Genomic DNA, 12169 nt, shown 5'->3' on the forward strand with positions numbered 1-12169 from the left:
AAAAAAAAAAAAAAAAAAAAAAAATCAGGAAGTTGGAAAGAGATAAGGTTAGACTTCAGGAGAAGGGTCAGGGCTGCAGATAAATATCTGGGTGCCATCAGCACCCCAAGGATCCAGGGGCATAGGGGTAGAAAGTGCCTAGGGTGGAAAGAATACCCGCCAAAGTTACCCGCCTTCCCTACAAAGGGGGCAAAACTCCACATCTTAATGAAGAGAGCTACACAGGTACACCTCATCCTGTACCCTGCAGCCTGGCTGGCAAGCACAAGTGTCAGCGTGACATAATAGTGAGAAACCTAGATCTGACTCCTCTCTCCAGCAAGTCTCGGTCTAGAAGCCCTGAGAGAAAAGGCACAGATTCGCAATAAATGTGTGGAGTTGATCGAGCTGTCAGACAGAAATCAGCCTGGGCTGCCTTTTGGTCTAACTGCCACCTGCCTCCCCACCCTCCTCTCTTCTTCTCTTGTTCCTCAGCTCCTGGTCCCAGACCCCCCAGTCCTTACACGCTTTACCTTACCTAGAATTCCCAAACACACTCTTTGGTAATGTCTCTGCTGTCTGCCAACAGGGTGCCACTTCGGTCAGATCGCATGTAGAAGCCATTGGGTGCCAGCACCGTGAGCAAGTTGCTGCCCTGAAGCTCTATACTGAAGTTGAGGGCAAACTTTCCCCAAGGGCGAAAACTGCCAAAGGGTGTTATTGACCAGAAGGACCCACCCTGTGCTGCGGAGGGAAGAGATCAGGTTGGTGGGCCATTCTGGAGGAAAGCCTCCCTCAGTACAGCCTCTGAGAGGCTCCCAGGAGGCACGCCACCCCTCCTGGACCACCCTACACTGCCTGTGTTGGCAGGTCCCTCTCTAGAAACACAGGAGGGCTGGCTTCTGTTCTGCACCCCCCACCCACTCTGGGGGCCTTGAAGTGTAAAAGCAAACAGAAACTCTGCTTTTCCTTTTATATAAGTAGGCCCTGAGTGGCAGGCCCTGAAGTCTGAGCTGGGGCTAAGGCTGGGTTAGACCATGAACCCAGGGGTGAAGAAGAAGAGCTACTCACCCTGGAAGTGATAGATGCCCTGGCGGCAGGGCAGCAGGTAAATGCAGTCGGGCTGATCCATATTGCACTGCAGGAGGTTGTGTTGTGATGAGGTGCCCACATACCCATACCGTCCCCTCAAGGCGAGGAAGGGGCGGTTGGCTAATTGAATCCCAAATTCCTCATTTGGGCCTGGAAGAAACAGGAAGAAGTTATCTGGATGGGCCGCCTCTAGGTGCTTTCCCAGATGGAAGCAGGAAGACGGGCACTAATGGCAGAAGGGTGTCATCAATTATCTTAATATTTAGTGAACACTTACTATGTGCCACGTCTCACGCTAGGTGCTTGTGAAATGTTTGTGAAAGCACTTAGTACAGCGTGGAGGCCAAGAAATTTTAATATTCTTCCTTCCTTTGAGATGTGTGAATCTATTTAATCCTGTGAGGCAGGCAGGTTGGCTGTCACCTCCACTGATGATGGAGACAATGAACCTGAGCCTCAGAGAAGTGGTTTGCCCAAGTGATGATGAAAAGTCAGTGATTCAGCAGATATACAGACCCAAATCTTCTGACCCCAACTCCAGTGGTCTTTCTATCATAACCCCCGCTCCCTCTGAAAGCGTCTCTGACTTGGAATAACCTGGCAAGGGCTGCTTTGCTCACCTGGAATGGTGGCACTGGCCACCAGCAGGCCATTGGCTGCGATGCCCAAGAAGCATCCACTGGGAGACTGCAGGAAGATCCTGCCACAGTTCCAGTGCATACGAAAGAAGGTTTCAGCCTCCAGCTTGTGCCCATCAGCCATCACCATCCTATGGCGCCTCTGGAGAGAAGATCGGGAACAGAGAAGGGAAGCAAGGACCCCAAATCTCAGCTTTCTTCTCAGTATTTTTATTTTAGACCCTCTTTTCCACATCCCACCCTCTAGCTTTTTTTTTTATTCTCCCGGGGTACGCTTATGCCTTCAGATGCTTTTTGGAAAACATGTTGTGACCTCAGCTCTCCCACTTCTCCAGTCTGTGCTGTATCCCATATGGACAGAAACGAACCTTGGCCCAGACTCCAAAATCATTTCGAAGTGGATCATAGTCATAAACGTGAAAGCTAAACTATAACCACAGTTTAACTATAAACATCTAGAAGAAAACGTAGGAGAAATTCTTTGCAACTTTGGGGTAGGCAAGGATTTCCTGGGGCAAGAAAAAAGCACTAACCATTTATAAAATGGAGAAATTGGACTTCATCAAAATTAAAAACTTGCTGCTCAAAAGACACTATTAAGCAAATGAAAAGGCAAGCCACAGATTGGGAGAAAACGTTTACAATACATAAATCTGGCAGAGGACTGATGTTAGAACACACAAAAACCCTTACAACTCAATAACAAGACAACCCAATAACAAAGAAACAAAAGATCTGAATAGACACCTCACAAAGAAGATATACAAGCGGCCAATAAGCAGATGAAAAGATGCTTGGGGACTTCCCTGGTGGCGCAGTGGTTAAGAATCTGCCTGCAATGCAGGGGACGTGGGTTCGAGCCCTGCTCCAGGAAGATCCCACATGCCGCGGAGCAACTAAGTCCATGTGCCACAACTACTGAGCCTGTGCTCTGGAGACACAAGCCGCAACTACTGAGCCCGCACACCGCAACAAAGAGTAGCCCCCGCTCACTGCAACTAGAAGAAGCCTGTATGCAGCAACGAAGACCCAATGCAGCCAAAGTTTTAAAAAAATAATAAAATAGAATAAATTTAAATAAATAAAAGGCAGCCACCAAAAACACTGGGAAAAAAAAGAAAAGATGCTCAACATTATAAGGGAAATGCAAAGCAAAGCCACAATAAGATGGCATTACACATTTAATTTTAGAGTGGATAAAATTAAAAACACAGACAATACCTAGTATTGGAAAGGATGTGGAGCAATTAGAACTCTCATACATTACTGGTGAGAATGTAAAATAGTGCAATCACTTTAGAAAACTGCTTGACATTTTCTTAAGAAGTTAAACACACATTTATCGTATGACCCAATAATTCCACTCTTACGTATTTGCCCAAGATAACTGAAAGCATAGGCCCACAAAAAGGCTTGTATATGAATGTTCATAGCAACTTTGTTCATAATGGCCCAAACTGGAAACAACTCAAGTGTTCATCAACAAGTGAAAGGATAAGCAATTTATGTTTGTGTTTATAAGTAGAGTTATGGAATAAAAAAGGAATAAATATAATAATAAATATTTTTTGGAATAAAAAATAACCCAGCAATAAAAAGGAACGAACTACTGATACATATGACATCATGGACAAATTTCAAAAACATGCTGAGTGAAAGAAGTATATATACTGTAATTACTGTATGATTCCATTTATATGAAATTCCAGAGTAAGCAAACCTAATCTATAGTGACAGAATATATACCAGTGGTAGTGGGGAGGGCAAGAGGGGAGGGGATCTGACTGAAAAGGGGCAAGAGGGAATTTCTGTGGTGATAGAAATATTCTCTAACTTGTGATATGATTGTAGCATGATTGCATACATTTGTCAAAACTTATTGAATTGTACACTTAAAATGGGTGCATTTTATTGTATGTAAATAATGCCTCAATAAAGTTTAAGTTTTTTTTTTAAAGAGGCCCCATTGAATGAAAGTGGGCCCATTGGATGAAAATGAATGTTTATTGACAAGGACCTCCATACTTTACCTCACCATCTGATCATCTGCCTTGAAGAAGGAAAAAGTGTGTCTGGAGAGGGAGAGCTCAGGGCTTAAGGGTTCTCTTACCCAGAAAGTCAAGGTCTCACCTGGGCTAGGTAGCAGCCATTGGCGGAACGAAGCTGCAAGGTGGGGCTCTTGTTGTCACATTCAAACTGGAACAAGGACATTGGGGTTATGTGCTCAGAGGCGGCACACACCTCCACGTCTGCAGGGGAAGAACACATCAGAAGAAGCCTGAGTCTGGCCTCAGCCTCAGCCTCAGCCCCTCCTCCACACTTCATGGCTGGTATTCCTTCTGCTTTCCCTCCTCAGGCTTCATCACCTTCGGTTGCATCATAATGGCCTGGAGAAGACCCAGGCCACTTTCTCTCCAAGCCCATGCCCCTGGTTTAAAGCCCTCCTCCATGGCAGCAGAGATCCTCTTGGGACCTCGGGATCTTCCTTAGCATTAGTTTCAAAAATCCTCACTGATCCCAAACACACTTTCCTCTTTTCAGCAGCCAGCCCTCCCTCCCTCTATGGCCGTGTTGGACCCAGCACTTGCCATAGACAACGGAGAGAAACTTCTGAGTCTTGGACCTGAGGCTGACCCAGGTAGGGCAGTGCTGTAGGATGAGCCACTCCTCGCCCCCATGGGGATCGGAGCCCAGGCTCAGGAGCAGGCGTGCGCCCTGTGGATACAACATGCCTCCTTCTCCATCACTCAGCGCCACAAACCCTCCAGGCCGCACTTGCATGTGGAAAGCTGTCTGTGTTGAGGGTTGGGAGACCAGACCGTCTAAGTGGGACAAGAAGGTGTGTGCAGAGGTCTCCAGGTGGTAGCATCCATCTTGGAAATGCAACAGGAAACCACATTCCTTCAGGCAGGGAACTGGTGTGTCCACCCAGACTCGGCCCATGGTGGGGTCAGCCCGGGCATAGCAGTGGTTGAGGGGGCTGTAGAGGATCACGTGGACATGCAGGGCTGGCCGGGGGGTCCACATGTGGTAAGCTGAGAGGGTCCGGGAGGTGCAGAAAACATCCTCGCCATCAGATTCCAGATAACGACCACTGATGATGCACTGGAGGGTCCATTTGCCACTGCGGTGGAAGTGGATTAGGAAGCATCCATGATGGCTTGTCCTTGGCCGGCCATAGCACAGAGAACCATCCGCCTCGCACAGAAGGTAGAAGCCCTGCAAGCTTCTTAGTCGTACCACAGCCTGTGTGTCATGCTTACTGCTCACTAGGATCTCCCAGGTCTGGAGGCATTGGGAGGGAGAAGAAGGAAATCAGTACTGCCGAGAGACTAGACCGAGGAGCCCTTCAACTATCACCCCTGGCATCACTCCAGCGCCTTCACTGAGGGCAACCACCTTCCCTCCACATTGGCCTCCTTGCTGTCCACTCTTCTACCCTCTCATCCAGTGGTAATCTAGAGATCTCGGGGCTCTTCCACCACTGGAGCCACAGGGCTTCTCAAGATCCCAAGAGACATTCTAGATGCCCACTCCTCCAGATAATGGAGGGTAAAACTCCCTCTCTCTTCCTTGGTTGCTTCCTTAAATACCTAACTTTCCAATAAATGCTTTTGTTTAAGTCTTACTTCTCTCTTTCTCACTGTCGCCCCTGGACAGCACACTCAGACAACACGTCCGCCCCCCAAAACCACCTCTCCACCATGGCAGGAGAAAAGAAAGACCTCTTACAGGCAGGCCCGGGCTCCGGGGATGGGGATGGGAGCACAGACAGTTGAGATGGAATTGTCTGTTTCAGCTGTGATCAACCTTGTTATAAGCAAGAGGAACTTGCCACTGCCTTGCTCTATAGCACCATCCCGAGAGGCGCCTACATCACTCTCTAAAATGAAGACCACATCTCTGAGGGCTTCTAGAGTACCCCAGTCTCAAACTACAACCGGAACACAGACTTTGCAGTAACCCCGCTGGTCCAACTTCCTGGGCGCCCACAATTCTGCCTTCCAGCCTGGCCTCGCCACCTCTCCTTCCTGTGATAACACACCCACTGTGCTGGGATAGAGGGGAGGGAGCAGCCAGAGCAAGACAAGGTAGCAAAGCCAGGGCTGAGGCTTCACCTGCTAGAATAGGGTTAGAGAGGGGGAGATGGAGCAATGGAGACCTGTGAGCAAAAGCCTGGCTTGCCCTGACAATGGCAACACACACACACACACACACACACACACACACACACACACACACACACACACACACACACACACACACACACACACGGCTTGGGAAAAATGGTTCCAGTGCAGGTTTGCTTTGTTACCTGTCTCCGGCCCAAACCCTTTGCAGTAGCAGTGACAGTATTCTTATATGTCTCAAAAGTGAGGTAGGATCCTGCCCAGCTGATGAGCCCAACCCTTAGGTCCTTGGCCTTGGGTTGTCTTGGCATCCACTCCACTTCATCCATGGGGCCGGCACCACAGGTGATGACTCAGTCCGGCCCAGCCTTCCCCGCCAGTGGTGAGGTTCTACAGGCCATAGGGCTCCGAATCAGGCCCTTAGTGCCTACCGGAAGATGTTCCCAGACGGAACTTCCTAGGCAGAGGCTGGCCTGGGGCCCAGCACCTCTGTGACCCGGGAGCATTGTGACTGAGGGTTGCCTCTTATCCCACCATAGAGGAGAAAGGGCACTGGCTCAGCAACATCAATCTACAGCCCAGAGGAAGTGGGTCCAGGGCCACTGGCACTAGCCTCCCCACATCACTCCAGGCATCGAGGTAATTGACTGGGAATCAGAACTTCAGCCTGTGCCAACCACCACCTGTGACTTCAGGCAAGTCCCTCCCTTTCTTCACTTGTGTTCCTCATTTTAATCATAGGATAGAAATCAACCTCTTTCCTCCCTAGGAAGTGGGTTCTGCCTGGCTCCCTTGGGGCTCAAGTGTTTTTAGAGTTCAAGATACCTAAGAAAAATCTATTAACTTCTATGGCCCTTGGGAGGATGAAGCCAAAACATCTCAGAAGGTACTTTTCAGGGAGTGTGAGGAAACCCTAGATAACCAGCAAGGATCAGATTACTCATGCTAATCAGGAAGGGCTGGCTCAGGAGCAGGGTAAGGAGACTGGCCTTGGTGGGGGGACCACAGAGCACCCTCTTCGGTCCCCAGTTGCCCTGCTGCTGGGCAACCAGCAAGGGCTGCCCCTAAGGATATCAGTCCTTCTCTCACCAAAGAGTCTCTGTTGTCCAATAGCCTCCAGGACCCACTGCCTACTTCTCTAAGTAGCTGGGAGATGGATGGGAAATGGGCGTTAGGTGGTTTATAGACCCATGAAGGTAGAGCCTGTTACAGCAGCAAAGGCCCCTTGGAATTGGGGAAGGAAGGAGATTTCCTCCATTGGAGCCCCTAAATACTTCCAATCTCAAGAGTAAAGGAGGAGAAGCTGAACTAGATGAGGGCAGCGATGTGTGTGTGTGTGTGCTGGCGGGATGGGGCAGGCCCTGCAGCCTTAGCTGCTTTGAGCCTCCCCCATATTGTCTCTTTGCAGCCAATAACCCAGCCCCCAACCTCTAGGCTACAAACACCATGTACAAACCACAGCAAATTTATTACTCAATATCCAGTGCCACATCATAGCACCACCCGGAGCCCTCACCTTCCCTCCCCACCTGGCCCCAAGGGTACACCCGAAACGGAAGAAACAGAAGTAAACCCAGATCCCTGCTCCTCCTCTGGCAGAAGGGGCGCTGGCCCCAGAAGCCCCTTTCCACAGGTCCCAGAAGGCAGGAGAGCGGAGCCCTCCGTGCCCAGAGAGCAGGGCCCCAGGCTCCAACAACAGAGACAACATGCAGGCAGGAGCAGAGGCCGCTGTCTGCGGGGGAGGAGGAGATGGGGGGGAAGGGCACTGCCTGAGGAGTCCAGGAGTCTGGTCATCCCGGGATGCACGCGGGAGCTTCTGGGCAGCAGGGGCCGGCCCCTGGTTGGTTAGCGCTTCGACAGCTCATGGGACAGCCAGTCCAGCCCATCATACAAACCCGTGCCTTGGGTGGCACAGGTGGCCTGGACGTACCACTGTGGGGAGAAGGAAAGAAAGAGGTCAGTAGCAGGGAAGAAAAGGAGATGCCTTTATTTCCTGCCTGGCCTGGGGCCCCTTTGGGAGAGGCAGGCCCTCACCGTGCGGCTCCGCAAGTGCTGTAGCCCCAGCTTGTCGGTCAGCTCGCTCACGGGCATGGCGTTGGGCATGTCCTGCTTGTTGGCAAACACCAGCAGCACCGCATCCCGCAGCTCATCCTCCTGCAGCTGGGAGAGGCAAAGGGGGTGGAATCCAGCTGTGTACGGGAGCCCCCCTTTTTCTCTTCTAGCATATTTGTGAGAAGAATAGAATATTGTGTCGTCTACTGCTGAACCCAAGACAGAGTTATAAACTAGCTTGAGGCCATTTTGGCCTGAAGTCCAGAAAGGGTCTTCTTCTAATTTGACTCCTTGCCCTAGTCAAAATGACAAAATTTCCAAATGGAAAAATAAGAACGTAAGATGATGTTTCTCTCCACCACGTAGAACTTCCCCCCTCCCCACCAACTTCTCAGAGTCAGTTGTGAAGACAGGAGAGAATGCAAGGAAAAAGTAAGTCCTATACTTTTTACCTGACCCCAATTCAAAACAGGGTGAGCTACTTCTTGTGACTGTGTCCACAAAGAGAATCACACATTCAAGGCCTCTGAGGCGTTTCCTGACTCTCACACCAGCACAGAGGATCTCTCTGTCCCAGGGCTCTGGGTGCTCACCATCTTCTGGAGTTCATCAGCAGATTCCTGGACCCGCTCTCGGTCATTACTGTCCACCACGAAGATGAGGCCCTGGGTGGGAAGGAAGAAAGGAGGAGCAATCACTCGAGCCTGGGACACATACACCCTAGTCTGGCTCTTTCTCTCTTCTGCCCACGTCTAATTGTGTCTAAACCCTTCTCATCTAGTAAACTTCCACTACGGCTTTGCAGATGTTCTCGCACAAACTGGAGACACCCAGCAAAGGATACAGCCTCTGCCCTCAGGCAAGCAGTCTAGCTAAAAGATGTGCAAGGGAACAGGGAAAGACATGTGATGAGAGCTAAATCAGGCAGTGTAGATTCAGAATTCTGCTTCTCAGGAGACGCTTACGGTGGCTAAGTCTCAGAAGTCTGAGGCCAGTTCTGAAGGATGAGGAGGGGCTAGCCTACAAATGAGGGTAGAAGGAGGTAAGGGTTTTTTCCTGGCCTGGGCCAACATCTCAGTCTTTCTAACCTTAACCCTCTTCCCCTGGGGTTGGGGAGCCCCAACCTGAGTGTTCTGGAAGTAGTGCCGCCACAGAGGCCGAATCTTGTCCTGGCCTCCCACGTCCCACACTGTGAAACAGATGTTCTTGTATTCCACTGTTTCCACGTTGAAGCCTGCAGATAATTGGTAAAAATATGAGGAAAAAATCCTGAAAGGAAGGAACTCACTAAAACTAAGTGGATTCAGCAGGGATATAAAACTAGAAGGCAACGAAGGCCCAGGGGAAAAGAACCCCAGAGGACCAGCTAGCCCACAGATGGGGCCGGGCTAGGTCACATCCATCCCGCCTCATCTTGCACGTAAAGATACCCTGACCCACTTCTCAGGTAGCAGTATCTGATGTCAGGGTCAGCTCCCTGCACAGAAATAAGGGCCTGGGGCAGAATGCAGAGCCGATCCTCAGAAGGGCCGCCGCCGCGCTCCCGCTCCTCCCGGTCTCGCCTCCGGACTCACCTATGGTGGGGATGGTGGTGACAATCTCCCCCAACTTCAGTTTGTACAGGATTGTGGTCTTGCCAGCTGCATCCAAGCCAACTGCAACGGAGAGGGGCACAGGGTTGGAGATGGGAGCGAGGGAGCCCCCTAGAGCCCAGGAAAGGGGAGAGGCCAGGACAGCTGATGGTGACGGGGGCGGAGAGCCCGAGCGCCTCCAGGTGCGCGCTGTTATCTACCTTCGGGGCCTTGAGTGCAGTAGGGTGGGGAGCGCCAACTCCTGCCCCCAAAGCGGGGGAGGGGCGGCAGAGGATTGAGGGGAAAGAGGCGCAAAAGAAAGGCCGCGCTCCTTTTAAAAGTCGTCTCCAAGGGCGGAATCCTCCCTTCTTACGAGCCGGGCTGGGGCGAAGGGAGCTTCACCCCACGCAGGCCCGCAGCTCTCTGTCTCAGGCCCCGGGGACAGTGCTGCAGACCGCGACCCACCCGAGAGTAGCGGCCCCGGGGGGTTAGGAGGTGGGTGACTCGGGGTCAGAGACCGGGGTGAGCTGGGCTGGAGGGACGCAGGGGCGAGAAGGCTGCGCGGGGGCTGCTGCTCCAGTCCGGGCCGCGCGCTTGATCTGCCTCACCCATGAGGATCCGCATCTGCTTCTTCCCAAAGATCCGCGAAAAGAGCGCGGACACGGTGAGGCCCATGGCGGGGCCCGGGGGAGGGGGCGCGGGCACGGACGCGGGGTGCGGGCTGGAACCGGCCGCTGGGGGATGGGGCCCAGCAGCAGCAGAAGGAGGAGGTGCCGCCGCGGCCTCCGCGCGTCCCGGCCGGCCCTACGAAAAAAAAACACTGAAGTTGAGCGAGCCTCCGCATCCTCCCCCGGTCCCGCGCCAGCTTTAAAGATGGAAAGGGCCTGGGTCTCCCCCAGTTCCTAGCGCGCCTGTCAGGTGTATGGCGCTGAACCGGCAACCCGGGCAGGGCCGAGGAAAGCCTACAACGCTCCATAACGGCCCTCCACCCCCATCTTCAGTGGCCGGTCTCTGGGCCTTGGTTTGTTGCGTCCAACGCACTCTGGGCTCCGGTTTAGCTCTTGGTGACCTCCAGCCTCCTCCCCGGGAGAGCGGAAGTTCTGTGCAAGTGTCTTAATCCTCCCTTTTGTCCTCCCAGCTCCCAGCGAGGGACTCTGAACGTAGCAGGTGGTTCAGTGACCATAGAATCTCGAGAGGAGTACGCCAGAGGTGGAAGAAGATGCACTTCATGGTTCCTTCAAACGCCACCTTCATAGATCCCCAATCAGCAGAAACAGTGGAAGATCCCCAGTTCTGGCGGCGGGGTCGTAGACCCTACTCCTGTATACTGGAGAACTCTGCCTTCCCCTTGATGGCCCTGGAAACAATGCCTTTCAGTCGAAGAGGGCAGCCTTTCTAAAGTTCCCTCCTCACTCTGCCACAGACCTGGGAACCTGGATTTTCAGTGCACAGCTATCTAGGATTTTGTGAGGCTCTTGCCAAAGAGCTTCATAAGTTATTTCCGCACTCATCTTAGCATCTGAGGCGAAATAGCAAGATAGGAATTAATTTAAATTTCTTCTATGGCAGAGACTGGGTCAATGCCAGGCACCTAATATATGCTTAACAAATGCTGGCTGGGTTGAATGGACTAATTGGTTGCTCAGTGGAGCAAGGGCAGGCGTTTTGCCTATTCTGGATTTGCAGTGGGCTTCTAGGATCAGTTGCTTATGGACTGGACATGGTGAAGTGAGCTGGGAATCAGAGAAAGTTCCTTCCTCCCTCCCTCCTTCCCTCGCTCCCTTCCACAAATATTTACTAAGTACCCACTTTGTGCCATTGTTCCAGGCCTCAGTTCAATTCTCAGTTCTGCCTTTTTTTTGGGGGGGTGGGGGCTTGACTTCAACAATATTCACAGCCTATCGTTTTCTCATCTATAAAGGGAGACTAATATCTGTCCTGTCTCATGAGGTTATGGTGAAGATTAAAATGATAAGATAATGTATCTGAATGTTTTGTGTGATGCAGATGATGTTATCTGGGCCACCAAGAATCTGGGTCTGAACAGACTTCTAGTGTCTGCCCCATCCTGACCCTCAGTCTGTAAAAAGAACAGACTCTGGGCGCCAGGTATGAGTGAATACATGACTTTTTTACTCTTCAGTCATAGACTTGCATTCTTAAGAAGGTTTTTACAATGTTGAAGAGCACATTTAAAAGAGTTCCAATATAATAACACAACTAGTGGTGACCAAGTCATCTTTAGCTCTTTCAATTAGCCTTTTTCTTTCCATCCCTGTTGTCACTGCTCTATTTCACTACCATCTGATCCCCATGAATGAAAATGGCCTTCTGCACCTTGGTATCTTCACCTTGTCATACAAGACCTGATGATGCCACTCTTGCGATGAAAATCCTTTAGTGTCTTATCACCCAAGATAAAATCCAAATGCCTTAATTTGGGTCCTCATCTATTGTGTCAGCCCCATCTGTTGCCACCTCCTTCGCATACCCTAAGCTACTGCCTTGAAATGATTCTCATTGCTTCCAGGGTGAGCCAGGCTCTCTGATGCCCCAGGAGTCCTTGCATTTTTTCCCCTCTGCCTGGAATGTTTGTTTCCCTCATCTCTAGTTAGATGGGCAATCAGTACTCATCCTTCAAATCCCAAAGTATTTCCACTGAGAGCCTTCTCTGTCTCCCCTAGACAGGCCTCCCTCCTCTTAACTT

The 12169-nt window shown here is 51.2% G+C and overlaps 2 protein-coding genes across 2 annotated transcripts in view; both read right to left on the minus strand.

The window, feature by feature from the left end:
* Positions 1-6270, minus strand: part of FSCN3 (fascin actin-bundling protein 3) — an 8092-nt gene extending 1822 nt beyond the window's left edge. The window contains exons 1-6 of the mRNA XM_024763330.1: positions 6025-6270; positions 4298-4994; positions 3840-3958; positions 1692-1851; positions 1051-1221; positions 518-723 (exon numbers count right to left, since the gene is read on the minus strand). Coding sequence (XP_024619098.1) covers positions 518-723; positions 1051-1221; positions 1692-1851; positions 3840-3958; positions 4298-4994; positions 6025-6168 — 1497 coding nt within the window. The 5' untranslated portion in view covers positions 6169-6270. The remainder of the gene's footprint in view (positions 1-517; positions 724-1050; positions 1222-1691; positions 1852-3839; positions 3959-4297; positions 4995-6024) is intronic.
* Positions 6271-7288: 1018 nt separating this feature from the next.
* On the minus strand, positions 7289-10245 carry ARF5 (ARF GTPase 5). The gene is made up of 6 exons (XM_024762910.1): positions 10071-10245; positions 9466-9546; positions 9016-9125; positions 8485-8556; positions 7874-7999; positions 7289-7771 (listed from the first exon to the last, which is right to left on the minus strand). The coding sequence occupies exons 1-6, from the start codon at positions 10135-10137 to the stop codon at positions 7685-7687; spliced, it is 543 nt and encodes a 180-aa protein (XP_024618678.1). The 5' UTR covers positions 10138-10245; the 3' UTR covers positions 7289-7684.
* Positions 10246-12169: the final 1924 nt, after the last annotated feature.

This window comes from Neophocaena asiaeorientalis, unplaced genomic scaffold, assembly GCF_003031525.2.
Source record: "Neophocaena asiaeorientalis asiaeorientalis breed wild unplaced genomic scaffold, Neophocaena_asiaeorientalis_V1.1 scaffold681, whole genome shotgun sequence".
NCBI lineage: Eukaryota > Metazoa > Chordata > Mammalia > Artiodactyla > Phocoenidae > Neophocaena > Neophocaena asiaeorientalis.

Coding starts and splice junctions, on each gene's coding strand:
- ARF5 (XM_024762910.1), bottom strand. CDS start 10,137: ATGGGCCTCACCGTGTCCGCGCTCTTTTCGCGGATCTTTGGGAAGAAG. Junction 9,547..10,070: donor GCAGATGCGGATCCTCATGG/GTGAGGCAGATC, acceptor TCTCCGTTGCAG/TTGGCTTGGATGCAGCTGGC. Junction 9,126..9,465: donor CACCACCATCCCCACCATAG/GTGAGTCCGGAG, acceptor AATTATCTGCAG/GCTTCAACGTGGAAACAGTG.